The following is a 14,454-nucleotide window of genomic DNA, read 5'->3' as shown; positions in this document are numbered from 1 at the left end:
AGTAGGGGTGGTAGCCATGTTTTGGTCAATTTGGCTCTGCCGTAAACATGTAGTGTTTAATGGAAAACAGATACCTTCAATTATGCAGGTGATTTTCAAGGGGACTTATTGGCTCAGATTCTAGAGGCTGCTGCAAATGCAGGTGTTACACCAAGATATCAAAGATATTTGCCACGCAATGGAAGTGGTGGACATGGACATCTTTGCAACATATGGATGGCGATGCAATGCTAGAATCGAGGCTTCTTAGTTTTCTTTATCTTATGAAATTGTTTTAGGCTATATGTTTTTCTTAGTGTTGGGTTGAATTTGGTGATTGTACTAGGAAGCCATATGCATCCCTGATGCAAAAGGTTGGAACATGCTTTTCCATTATCTAAAAAAAGATAAAACAGGACAATTGGTGTTGTGAGCTGAAGATTTTGTGTAGAGAATCTAAACATATAGGTGAACTTCATCAACACCATGGGTAAACTTGGCTCCACCTCTACAGGCCATCAGCTTCAGTGTGATGACGACATTTTTTTTAAAATATGCCTCAGGTCCCATATAGTGAAGTATTCTCCACTGCGTGCATGTGCAAAAATGTACATCGCAATTATTTTAGGCACCAAAATATTCATGTTCAAAACCATCCGTGTCGTGAACGGCTATAATTGGCGCGCGCATCTCCCGCTGCATGCGCCACATTTCCTTTCCCTAACATCCCCTTCCATTTTCATTCCCAAATTTACAGCCAACCAATCTTTGCGTGTGTGGAATGGCTCCCGCACTCACCCTGCGGTGATCGAGCGCTCATGCACGCGCGTAGGAAACATTGGTTGTGTTAGAGAGCCCGACGATTCGCCGGAGATGACATCATCGGCGGGGTACGCGGATGGCGGCACAGGAGGTCTGGGGGACGGGGACCCCCCGGTGCCGCCATTGAGGAAGCAGCCGTCACGGATCGCTTCGGGGATGCGTCGGCTGGCGTCCAAGGTATCGGCGGCGGTGCCAGAGATGCGTGGCCTCAAGCGTACACACTCCGGCACACAGTCAGGTTTGCGCGGTCTACGCTTCCTCGACAAGACGTCTGCCGGCAAAGACGGCTGGAAGTCCGTCGAGAAGCGGTTCGACGAGATGAACACCGAAGGCCGGCTGCAGAGGGAGAACTTCGCCAAGTGCATCGGTGAGCCTTGTCATGCACGACTTGTCGTCGATGTGCTAGCTAGCTATGTATGATCTGTCTCTTTGGTGCTAGTAGAATATATGAGAACGTCCTTTCTTCGACGATGCTAGATTTTATTTGATAAATGCATATCTATGTAGATTTGTTTATAAAAGTTTATGAATTTTGTGCTGGATTGGATATCATCATAATTTGAAATTTTGTTCATCCATTCTCATGGCTGTACCACTCCTTTGATTTTTAGCACAGAATCATTCTAAACTGCTCGTTCAATTCATTTGAAGATCGATATATAGCCTTGCAAAATATGAGCTCCTCAAATGTTGTCAACTAGTAATTCGTAAGAAGCAAAACATCCATCCATATATTATTAGCAAATAAGCATGTGATATATGTTCCACTATCTGCGTACGTGTTAAAGGTATGGCTGATTCAAACGAGTTTGCAAGCGAGGTGTTTGTGGCATTGGCTAGGAGAACACACATCAATCCGGACGATGGCGTAACAAAAGAACAACTGAAGCAATTTTGGGAGGAGATGACAGACCAGAACTTTGATTCTCGGCTACGAATTTTCTTTGACATGTAATAAACCGGTTCCCTTCTTTTCATTTCTTTTCTTTTCATCCAATAACGAAATACGGATCGCGTTCTTCTTACGATCGAGAACTGCTTTCAACGTAACCAGGTGTGACAAGAACGGTGATGGTAAGCTTACAGAAGATGAGGTCAAGGAGGTCAGTACGCATGAGTTATGGTAGGTAGGTACGGTGTTTTCACAAGCTCATGTACTACATACAGGTCATTGTGCTAAGTGCCTCAGCAAACAAGCTTGCTAAACTGAAGAAACACGCTGCGACGTACGCCTCTCTGATCATGGAAGAGCTGGATCCTGATCACCGCGGCTACATTGAGGTGCACCTAGCTTTGTTTGCGTGTCTCTCTAGGAGCAGCATACTGACAGAAGACAGAAAACAGATCTGGCAGCTGGAGACCTTGCTACGCGGGATGGTGACCGCCTCAGCGCCGCCAGAGAAGATGAACATGGCGTCAGCGTCCCTCGCGAGGACGATGGTGCCCTCTAGCCACCGGAGCCCGCTGCAGCGGCGCATCAACAAGGCCGTGGACTTTGTCCACGAGAACTGGAAGAGGATATGGGTGCTCTCCCTCTGGGGCGTCCTCTGCATCGCCCTCTTCGTATTCAAGTTCATCCAGTACCGGAGGCGCGCGGTGTTCGAGGTGATGGGCTACTGCGTCTGCATCGCCAAGGGCGCAGCGGAGACCCTCAAGCTCAACATGGCGCTCATATTGCTTCCGGTGTGCCGGAACACGCTCACAAGGCTGCGTTCCACCGCGCTCAGCAAGGTGGTGCCGTTCGACGACAACATAAACTTCCACAAGGTCATCGCGCTCGCAATCGCCATCGGGTCTGCGACCCATACGCTCGCGCACGTGCTCTGCGACTTCCCCAGGCTGGTGGCGTGCCCCAAGGACAAGTTCATGGAGAAGCTGGGGCCCTTCTTCAACTACGTCCAACCGACATGGCCGACTCTGCTGGCGAGCATCCCGGGATGGACCGGAATCCTGCTCATCCTCATAATGTCCTTCTCCTTCACGCTCGCGACGCACTCCTTCCGGAGGAGCGTGGTGAAGCTGCCGTCGCCGCTGCATCACCTGGCCGGCTTCAACGCCTTCTGGTATGCCCACCACCTGCTGGTGATCGCCTATGTCCTACTGGTGATGCACTCCTACTTCATATTCCTCACCAAGCAGTGGTACAAGAGAACGGTACGACGACCTGACGACCAAGCTAGCCAGCTTCAACTCTTCAAGTGCCAATTTAATTAATGGGTGCCTGCCTTTTCAGACGTGGATGTACTTGGCAGTCCCTGTCGTCTTCTATGCCTCCGAGAGAAGTATCAGAAAAATTCGTGAGCAAAGCTATCGCGTGAGCATCATAAAGGCGGCAATCTACCCGGGAAACGTGCTCTCACTTTACATGACGAAGCCACCAGGCTTCAAGTACAAAAGCGGGATGTACATGTTTGTAAAATGCCCAGACGTTTCGCCTTTCGAATGGTACGTCGTGACAATGCCATTTTCCATCTGCAATGCTTATCTAGAAAATTAAACGAATAGATCCGTTAATGTCTGCGCTGCAGGCACCCCTTCTCCATCACTTCGGCTCCTGGAGATGACTACTTGAGCGTGCATATCCGTACGTTAGGTGATTGGACATCAGAACTCAGGAATCTGTTTGGGAAGGTCAGTTCACTGAGCACAACACAAAGGGATCTATTAAAGTTTGACATGAATAATATGCATATATATATGCATGCAGGCTTGTGAAGCTGAAGTAACTTCAAAGAAGGCTACACTAGCTAGACTCGAAACAACTGTTGTGGCACATGGTCTGGCAGAGGATACTAGGTGATTGCTTGCCTCATTTATTTCATGGAGTATATTATAGGCATGGTTGTAGGATGTTGTTTTTTCTCTAAATAAGCTGTGATTTTAACTGGGAAGTTTGGCTTTCATATTGATTTAGGTTTCCTAAAGTCTTCATAGATGGCCCTTACGGTGCACCGGCTCAAAACTACAGGAAATACGACATTCTTTTGCTTATTGGGCTCGGGATTGGTGCGACTCCTTTCATCAGCATACTCAAGGATCTCCTGAACAACATAAAGTCCAACGAGGTAAATAAAACAGCTAGTTCTCAACTCTAGCTTGCAAACATTTTTCCAAATGCACGCATGGGCAAGATGTTTAGTTGGGACGATGTACTGAAACAGGAGATGCATGACGCCGAGTTAGGTTGCAGTTTGAAGACCAATGGGCCAGGAAGAGCCTACTTCTACTGGGTTACAAGAGAGCAAGGCTCCTTCGAGTGGTTCAAAGGTGTTATGAACGACGTTGCCGAGAGTGATCGCGACGTACTACTCTACTCTCATGCTCACAACTAATTATCCTTATATATTATTACCAGAAAAAAAAGTGATCTTACTGTATATATCCATGCATACAGGATGTAATCGAGATGCACAATTACCTGACCAGCGTGTACGAGGAAGGCGACGCCAGGTCAGCCCTGATTGCCATGGTCCAGTCACTTCAGCATGCTAAGAATGGCGTGGATATCGTCTCAGGCAGCAAGGTGAAAAGAAGTGTCTGCTTTCCTCTGCTTCTCTTGCCTGCACAAAATCCGGATATGCGTACTGTACCTGCTTCCAGTTCTGACTTTTTTTTTTTAATTCGCAGATTCGAACGCATTTTGCAAGGCCAAACTGGAGAAAAGTGTTCTCTGATTTGGCCAATGCCCACAAGAACTCACGCATCGGTGAGTGAAGATTTAACCGGCCTTGTTTTAATCAAAGCAGGAAAAAAAACCACAAAGACTTGTTAAGAAATTGATGTTTCGACCCGCAGGCGTTTTCTACTGTGGATCTCCAACACTGACCAAGACCCTGAGAGATCTTTCGATAGAGTTCAGCAGTACCACGACGACTCGGTTCCATTTCCACAAAGAGAATTTCTAAGAAGCAACGGCACGGCTCGTGTGGCCCGCCGGTGCATTCATTGGTGATCAACGGGCACAAGGCTGTGTGCCTATGCAAGCCAGATTTGAGTCCTTGGTTACTTTGGGGAACAGGGAGCGGGGCTTTACCGGACCAAGAGCCATGAGCTAGCCTTTTGCTTCGTCCGCTTGCTGGGAGCTAGCTGCTTGTTCAGATTTGGTGTTGGAGGAGGCGTGCATGCGCAAGCTGAACCGGAAATTCAGCATGGGAAGTTCCATGTAGGAAACTGATAATTGTAATGCAATTTTTTTCTCTCTAGCCATGTCTTTAGTTGAATGCCGAATTGGGACGAGATCAAGTGTGACTGTTTGGATAGGGACTCGAAGTAGACTTGAGCATGGGCCACCCGACCCGTCCAAAAAAATCTGACTCGGTCGGGTCGGGTCTGTGTGTTGGGCGTCGTTGGTACATGTAACCTGTCAAATTTTTTAGGTCAGGATCAGGCGTTAAAATTAAGCTTGCGGGCTGGCCCGTTGGCCCGTAATCTGTACTGGTGATCTGCGTTTTGAAATCTGAACTTTTGATAGCATTTATCATTCTGGAAGCTGGATAACTAGCAGACTACTTTAGTAGTACTTAGAGCATCTCCAATAATTATGTAAACTTAGCACCCTAAATTATAGATTTAAAAAGTTGCTAAATCACTTTAAGGAGTAGAAAAATGTGTGCGCTCCAACAGTTCTCTATTTATTAGTTGCTAATTTTAAAATTATCCATGTCAACAAAAAAAAGTGGGCAGGCTTTCTTTTTTTTAATTGAGCTAGCTTATAAACAACCTTCCATAATGTTTTGGATGTTCGAAGTTATCGATGGAAGACTAAAAGGTCGCCACGACGACGACATAAAGACAATATATGGCACTGGAGATAGATTTGTGGTCAATGTGACAGTGGGATGACGCAAAATGGTAGCCGAAATATGGTTTTCACGGTAGATTCAGAACTAACATTGATGAAATTAGATTTTGTAGAGAGTTTGTAAATTTAATGACCTGTTTTATATAACTGTTGGAGAAAGATTTTCTCGAAAAACTTATTAAATTCATACCTAATTATTGGAAATGGTCTGACTTAGGTACCAGTGATCAGCACAACAGGCCTTTGATCACGTACTGAACAGGTTGCCAGTGCGGCGTCGTGCCCGATTTTTTTTATCACGATGCCCAAGCCAGAGTGCGCGGCTGCGTGGAGAAAAAAACGCGTCCGCGGCTATAGCCACTACTGGTGACATGCTGCCCGTCGGGTCGGGTCGGACCACGGACAGACTCGGGCTATGATTTTATATTTTTTGTCTGGCCGTGAGCAGACTGGGACCAAAGAATTTTTATGTCGGGTTTTGTATGGTGAGTTCACGTTTAATTCGACTAAATTGTAGATGACACTTTCTACTTTTATAAAACCGTCATAGATATTTTTGATTTAAGATTTCTTTTCTCCTGAGACGAAACTTATGCTAACAAGTCCATCTATCTTATTGCTTTTTGTAATCCTAAATTAGAAAAGCTGGACATACGGATGAACGACAAAACTAAAACTGCGGTCAAATGAAGTAGCACTGTGGTAATTCTGCCGATAGGGAATGCTATCTTCGTCCTAAAATATAATGTATTTATATTTCTCTTAAATTAAATTTATAAAATATAACAACAATATTTATAATATAACATAAGTTTAATTAGATAGAGTTTTTAATATATTTTCATTACCTATTTTTGATATAGAAGGATCAAATCGGACGATCAGAATCGGATAAATGAAAGCTAATAAAAAATCTTCCAAAACTAAAACTGATCAAATTGTTGCATGTTGGCATCTTTCTCAGCCACACATCAACAATCCCTAGATCCCTCTATCGGAAAATGAGACCGTGGGATCTCTCTGCGGGAGCACATACGGTCCACGACTTTACATAGAGAGCTCCGCTCTTCTATGCGGGCATGCGAACCATTTGTGCCGTTCGCGAATCTGCGCAGAGAACTCCGCTCTTCTCAGCAGGCTTATGGACCATCCTCATGGAGTCAGCGGACCGTTCACAAGTGCCCAAAGGGCTTCGTAAATCTCCTACAGAACCTGGATCTCGTCTCTCGAGAGGGATCCCGTCAGGAAGGAAAGATACTACGGTTATCTTGGGACCGACAGGCCACCCAAGACGTCTCTAGACGACGTAGAGCTGAAGAGAAACGAAGATTAAGGCTAAACTAAGTCTAAATTTACGCCTATATGGTCCAGCGGGAGCACCGCCCAAGGGCGACGTGCCTCCTTTCGCAATGTCGCCTCTCCACCTTGCCCTCTGTGGGGCGTTTGGGTCCTATGCGTCGGTTGCCTTGAGCCCGGCAAGGTAGAGCTCGCAGGTGGTGGTGGCAAGAAAATCAAAAGGACCAAACTTCATACTACTGCTAGGGGTGAAGGTTTCGCCCCCGACAGGTGCTGTTGAATTGGTCATCAGAGTAAAAATGTTGCTTTGGCACGCTGCAGTCCCCTACCTGACGTGCCAACTATCGTGGTTTCCGAAACTGGGGGATAATAGATTTGTGTTAGGTGGGGGATGCTAGCGCGGACTCATTCTGAATGGTGAATCACTATGATTCAATCAAGGAACTAAAACACTGGGGTTATGCTAGTTCAGGGTTTCACCCTAGTCCAGTGTAGTGCTGATCGTAGTATTTCTTTAAGATGTGTTACATTAGGTGTGCTTGTGTGCTTGTACGAGGGGAGGGGACTCCCTTTTATACTTCAAGGGATGGTCCTTACATGAGAGAGAGAGTTCTTCGATTAATGCCCTATATTGTAGTGTGCGCTGGGCCCCTCTTGGATCAGTCTTGGGGCGTGCCTGCGTGCGGCATGGCTCCTTCTGACGAGTCGTGTGCTACCATACACTTGGCACGACGTTCTGTCTCGTCCGTCTGGCGTGCAAGTCCCTGTAGCTCGTTCTACGCCCGTGCTGTCGTACCTAATGGGTCCCGTAGAACGTGCTCTCGATAAGGTTGAGATTCGTGTTCAATACGACTTCATCTTCTGTCAATGCCCTTACTCCCTCTAGTATGTACGAGCATGCACTAGGTGTGTCGTCCTATCCTTTCTGGTACGTGGGTGGAGACTTTGTTGCTGTGACCCCCCTTGGTACTGTACGCATGGCGTGGACATGGTTTGGTAATAGCGTGTCCTATTATAGCCGCCGTGGACCAACAACGTCGGTCTGGGTTCCCTCCTTGTGGGCCTGCCTGGTCGTTCACCCGACCTCTCAGACTTGCTCGGCGGGGACTTGGTTGCTCGCTCCGCTTCACAGACTTACTCGGTGGGTTGGTTAGGAAGTGGTTTATGGGCCTCACTATGAGTACCCTGTTTCTGGGTACCCGACACATGTTTTCAATAATTTTTTTTGTTTAAATTAAAGCAATTGTTTCATTTGCAATGCAGATCTGTCAAAAATGATATGACTGCAGGCTGACGGTAAAGATTGTGGCCAGGAACACTATGATAGATAAGGTTTAACGATAGGATATAGCGCAGCCAAAGGTATGGTTGGTAGCTAATATGATGGCCAATATAGCCCTCATCTACCATAATGCTACAATGCACAATCTTTACCGTTGTTTCGTTGAAATAAAAATGCATTCGATTACATTATTAAGCAAATAATACTTACATGGTTAAAAACTATAAATAAAAACTACCCAATTCATAAAGCGTAAATAAAAATTATATACAACATAAAATATAAATAAAACTACATGATTCTAAGGATAAAAATCAGATAATTCATAATCTTTAATTTCGTTTTTTATGTTTTAGATTTTTTTAATCTTTTGGATTCCATACAATTTAAAAATAGATATCTAATGTGGCACATACGAAGTTCAATTAAAATAAGCCATATAACTAAATTCATTCGGTAGCGACCGCCCGAATGATCAAGTTGGTGTCAACCGTACTGTTCAACGCATTAGTGGGTATCGAACTATCAATCGATCCATATTGGTCAACGACCCGCAATAGAGCTAAACTTTGTTGCTTGTTCACCATGTAGACCGTCTATCGTACCAGTCTTGTGACTGTTTTGTCTGCAATCTGGTCTGGGGTGTTTGGTTCTACGCCGCTAAAAATTATTACATGTTATATCAAATATTTTAATAATAAGAATATATATTAAATATAGTTTAATTATAAACTAATTACACAGATAAAGACTAAAAGACGAGACGAATTTATTAAATCTAAGTAAGCATATATTTAATACACATATTTGGTTTTCAAATATTTGATGTGACATGAACTAAACTTTAATCGGGTAGTCAATACTATCCGTACTTGGGCTAGGAACTAATAAAGTGAAGGACTCCCAACGGTTGGATGGAAATTGGGTGACATCTAGATGAGGTAAAACCATCTCCAACAAGGAACGGTAAAGCATCCTGCCTGCATTTCATATGCTCTCTATCCAGTAAAATATAGATGTACACCTTCGTCCACTGAAGCTGGTGATGCACTGTTCATCCAGTATCCATGTGCCCACGGGAGCAGAAACTGACTCTGGATATGCGTTAACCGAGCATTGGTCTGTGTTTAGTTGATTGTACGGGACAAACGAGACTTGCATGTGTGGATGAAATCGAAGCCAAATCAAATAACTTTAATGCAGTCTAGATGCGGATGCGACAAGTCAGGCTGCAGCAACCTGTAATGCCCTGAATCTGGGGGTAGAATTTTTTCTTCTTTAATACTCACCAAATTCAGGCGTTACTCTCTTTTCTCTTCCTATTTCGCTCCTTCTTCCCTTCAAAGCAGTATAGTGACTGGTGTCCGTATCATGTGTAAACAAAAACCTAAGTTGTCATGGGTGTTGCATCATGCCGAAGCATATTTCTTTTGTCTGATGTCGTGTTTAATCGCGTGTTCGCCTCGTCTCGTTTCGGATTTCGATCCACGATTGGAATTCCGATCAGTGATTGTGCGTGCTGTGGGATTTCGACCCGCGACGCTACCCAGCCCAGCTCGGCTCGGCCTTGGCCCACGCGCCCCTGGCGCCCCACCTCCTCCCATATGTGCGCGCCCCCTCCTCTCTATCTCTCTCATTTGATTTTTCCCGCGCAACAACCTCCTCTCCCTCTCCTCCACCTCTCTCTCTTCCCCGTTGTGCCCTAGGTGATTTGGTGACGGTTATCGCCGGATTTGGATCCCCGAGGTGAGCTCCCCTCCCCACTCCCTCTCTCTCTCTTTCTCTTCCTCCCCTTTCCCCTCTTCCCTGCGCGCGTCCACGCCCTCCTCTCTCCTGCGCGCGGTCCGGCGGCGCGGCCCCCTGGCCCCGGTGGCGTGGCTCCCCGGCCCCTCGGGGCGTGGCCGTCCTGGCCCCCTCGGGCGTGGCTCCCCGGTGCCCCTGCGCGCGGCCGTTCTCGGCCCCTCGGCACGGCCGCCCTCGGCCCCCTGCGCGCGGCCCCCTGGCACGGCCCTAGCCCCCAGCAGCCCTGCCCTCGCGGCTCGCCCGGCGCGTTCCCGCACACGCAGCCCCAACGCTCGCGGTGATCAAATTTTGGATTAGTTAATTTTAAATTTAGTTTAGTTGACGTGCTGCGTCGTGCGCTTCGTCGCGCGACAATTTATTTTAAATTCTTATTTATTAGTGTGCTGTGTCGCGCGCTTCGTCGCGCGACGACTCATCTTAATTTCAGATTATTTAATGTGCTGCGTCGCGTGCTTCATCGCGCGACGATTCATCTTATGTTTAGATTATTTAATGTGTGGCGTCGCGCGTCTAGTCGCGCGACGTTTTGTTTTAAATTCATTTTATGTGACGTACGCTGTCGTGCGCTTCGTCGCGCGACGCTTGACGTTATTTTCATAATTGATTCAAGTGTCTCGTTGCGTGCCCCGTCGCGCGACGATTTGTTCTATTCTCCGTTTAGGTTCATATGTGATGTCGTGCGTTTCGCCGCGCGACAACCCTTTTAAATTTACCTTAAATGGTTGATAATAATTAAACATATAGCATGACTTTATCCTATGTATAGCGCGATGGCCAAATTGATATTATTCTGTTTAGACGAGTACTTTGATTTATAATCGCGTAACGTGATCGCTCCTCGACCGTAGCCTCGACCGTAGCTCTCTCTTTCTCGCTTAGTCATAGGTGTGAGCCCTGCACCGAGCGTCTGTTTATTTATGATATTTTATTGCATGGTGTACTATTATTTTGTATTAAATTTGTGGAATGTATGTTTGAACTCGTATAGATAACGGTCAGTTGGTGGAGTCCAAAGGAGTTGCAGGCGAAGACCCTGAGCAGCAGTCGGTTGGTGAAGGTAAGTGTCCCTTGACCCATCCATGTCCTACTCATTCTTATAATTCACTCCCCGCATTTACACAGTTTATACCTAAGGATTGACTAGCTTTTGTTTATCTTGTCCTTGTTTACCTATTTTGGTTGGGTTATTTTGGTTTAGCTATATGCTAGTGCTTTACATTAATCAATGAACATGATGAGATTATCTATGATACGTTGTTTTCCCTTTTTATTATGATGATATACTTGTGGCATTTAAGGGGACTCGAGTTGTTTCTTGAGTGCCTCTCCGTAAGGACTGGTTCGTTGGATGACTGCCCGGGAAAACAGTGCAACCATGAGGGTAGAATGGGATGCCCTTAGCTGAATAATTAGAGGAACTGGGTGTAGTTAGCTTCGTCGTCGTGCCGTCAATGGGGCTCGGTGTATACGGCTCGCTCTGCCAAGGGTGGTTTGCCCCTTGGGGAGGAGTGCGGTACATTTAGGAAACCTAATGGACGGCTACAGCCTTAGGGAATCTTTGTAAAGGCTACGTAGTGAAACCCTACTTGTTCACCTTGGTAGTGTTTAAGGATTTGATCGGCCGAGGCAAGAAGGAGTCACGACTTGTGGGTAAAGTGTGCAACCTCTGCAGGGTGTTATGAAACTGATATATCAGCCGTGCTCGCGGTTATGAGCGACAAAGGGAGCTCCATTGATTGGAGATACTTTGATCAGAGATGTTTGGTTTACAGGTGGTGACGAGGATGATGGTTATGATTATGCTTATGGTAATGGTAAGTGGTATTCTTTCCGTTTGGAAAGGGTACTTTGGTTAACAACTTGGGTTAATGCTAAAACCTGGCTTTCTACTAGTAATAACAACCTGACCAACTAAAAGCAACTGCTTGACTTAACCTCACATATAGCTAGTCCACTACAGCCAAACGAGACAATTGTTGAGTATGTTGATGTGTACTCAGCCTTGCTTTCACACCAAACCCCCAGGTTGTCCACGTTGCAACCACTGCTCAGGAGAAGATGAAGTTGTGGAGGAGGACTTCCAGGAGTTCCAAGAGTACGATGAGTTCTAGGCGTGGGTTAGCGGTACGTTTCTTTTCCGCACTTTGATAATTGTTAAAGACTATGTGGATGTCTCTAATATCATGATGTAATCGACTATTACTATTTTTATGTTATTATTTGAGCACTATATGATGATGTCTAGTTATGTAACTGTTGTGTACGTGAATTGCTGATCCTGGCACGTCATTGTTCGCATTCGGTTTGCCTTTTAAAACCGGGTGTGACATAGGTGGTATCAAAGCCAGGCTGAGTGTAGGACCGCTAACCTAGAGTAGAATGGTCGTTCTAAGGATTATAGACCCCTATTATCACCTTGACTTTGGTATCCCTTCAAAAGTTGGTCATATCGATCGAATCTATGTTCTACTATATATATTATAGCTTGCTGAAAAAATTGTTTTATTCTAATTCCTAATTTTTTATGGTTTACTTGCTGGTCATATTAGCTCTGTTCTCACTCTTATGCTTACGGTGTCTTTTGTAGATGGCTCATCTTAGACACACTGCCCAGATGTCATTCATTCCTTTCTTGCCTTCTCATCTTGTGGAGCGTCCGCTTCGCCGTCCGATGATTGGTTAGTCTAGCCATTTGAAGAGGCTGCACTACCACCTGCACGAGGAGCAGGAGCGTCGGCGACAGGAGTTGGAGCAGCAGGGCTCTCCTTCCTCGCTTCAGCATGAGGTAGAGTCTGTGAGGAGCTGCTCTCCTGTGCCCCCTGGAGGCGCCCCCTGCACCACCACTGGGCGTCCCGGCCGCTGGAGTAGCTACTGGAGGAGACCCCGATGACGGAGGTGACGACAGTAGCTCGAGCCACACCACCGACCTTTCAGAGGAGCAGGAGCGGCAGGGATGGGTTGCTCGACGCATCACTCATGACGCCGCTTGCATGTGTCACTTCCACGATGCGCTCGACACCTTGCTACGCCAGGCACTTGATCAGCATACCTGGTCTATCGAGTATCGCTGTGTTGTCTTCCAGCACAGTCGCGGGGTTTACCCGGACCGCTGGGAGGCGACTTGCTTGCTCGCCGTCCGAAGAACAGTCTCCGGGGTGTGGAGGTCTGCTCAGAGCATTACTCTATTTCTGAGAAGGACTCAGCTGAGGCGGCCATGCAAGATGCTGCATGTCGTGCGCTTTCACACTACTACTAAGTGCTCGGTGGGGTGGCCAATGGTCTTAACCTGAGGTATTACACCGCCGTCCATGTGGCAGCATAGGAGGCGTGGTTGTCTCACCTGTTGGTGAGGACAATCCTAGGTTGAGCAGCACAGTCAACCTAGCCGCCATGCTAAACACAGAGCTGGACCATGCCTTACATGAGCTGAGTAGGGCTCGTGCTGAGATCGTCCAATTGCGGGCTGAGCGCGCGGAGCATCGTCACCTAGAGGATGGTTCTCCCGCTCCCATCGGGACTCAGCACCCGTACCACTCACCTCGGCATGGACACCATGCTTATGGTAACCCCGACCGCTTGACCAGGATAAATTTAGAACCATAGATCGTCAGCGTCAGATCTTGTAATTAATGCTTAAAAATAGAAGTTATAGTTTTAGCCTTAGTCTTACTCTCAATTAGTTTTAGTTAGACAGGGTAGTTTGCTTATCCTGTGTTTTTATGTTTGTCATGATGAACTATGATGGTTTTGGATCTTTGTAATGACTGTCGCCAGAGTGTGGGTATCCCCTGCACGTTGGTTTACTTGTTAATGTTAATAAAATTAGTTATCTAGTTGGAAAGCCCTTTCACTCTACTTTTCTCTTTATCTGAGAAGTTGTGTTTGCCTGTGTTGGGAGTCAGTGAAGATGCTTATCTGTTTAGTATGGTGGAAGGATTCTATACTATTTTCTTATGATGCAAGTTTGCAAGATCAGTTCTGATATGTGATTGCATTCTGCAGATGTCACACAACAGGTGCAGAGGAGGAAGGCGTGCTCAGCACGAGCAGGCAGCACCGCAGGATGAGGCACCCCGGCAGCAGCTGCCACCACCGCCCCGATGACGATAGAGCAGATGTTCTTGATGTAGACTCAGGCAATCCAAGCCATTGGTCAGACTCTGGCCGCTATGCAGTAGCAGCATCAGCCTCCACCTCAGCCTCAGATGCCTAGAGACAAGTGTGCTGAATTCATGAGAGGTCATCGCCCAGTGTTCGCTCACTCTGCTGACCCCATGGATGTCGAAGATTGGCTGCGTATCGTGGAGTGGGAGTGGCACACCGCTCAGTGCGACGATAGGGAGAAAGTTCTGTATGGTCCCCGTTTATTGAGAGGAGCAGCTCAGTCTTGGTGGGAGTCCTACCTCACCACCCATGCCAACTGTGATGGAACCTCCCAAGTTATTAGGCCCACCTACAGTTGTCCATGTCC

General features: G+C 46.6%; 1 protein-coding gene across 1 annotated transcript; it reads left to right on the top strand.

Moving 5' to 3' along the window:
* The first annotated feature begins 722 nt into the window (after nucleotides 1-722).
* On the top strand, nucleotides 723-5,274 carry LOC103650368 (putative respiratory burst oxidase homolog protein H). The gene is made up of 13 exons (XM_008675954.2): nucleotides 723-1,168; nucleotides 1,590-1,752; nucleotides 1,856-1,904; nucleotides 1,969-2,082; nucleotides 2,146-2,955; nucleotides 3,035-3,246; nucleotides 3,330-3,432; nucleotides 3,509-3,597; nucleotides 3,716-3,866; nucleotides 3,963-4,103; nucleotides 4,196-4,324; nucleotides 4,429-4,507; nucleotides 4,597-5,274. Exons 1-13 carry the CDS (start codon nucleotides 853-855, stop codon nucleotides 4,704-4,706), a joined length of 2,466 nt encoding a protein of 821 aa, XP_008674176.1. The 5' UTR covers nucleotides 723-852; the 3' UTR covers nucleotides 4,707-5,274.
* The last annotated feature ends 9,180 nt before the right edge of the window (nucleotides 5,275-14,454 follow it).

The sequence above is a fragment of the Zea mays genome, chromosome 3 (genome assembly GCF_902167145.1).
Source record: "Zea mays cultivar B73 chromosome 3, Zm-B73-REFERENCE-NAM-5.0, whole genome shotgun sequence".
Lineage (NCBI taxonomy): Eukaryota > Viridiplantae > Streptophyta > Magnoliopsida > Poales > Poaceae > Zea > Zea mays.
This window is presented reverse-complemented; position numbering and strand designations above follow the sequence as displayed.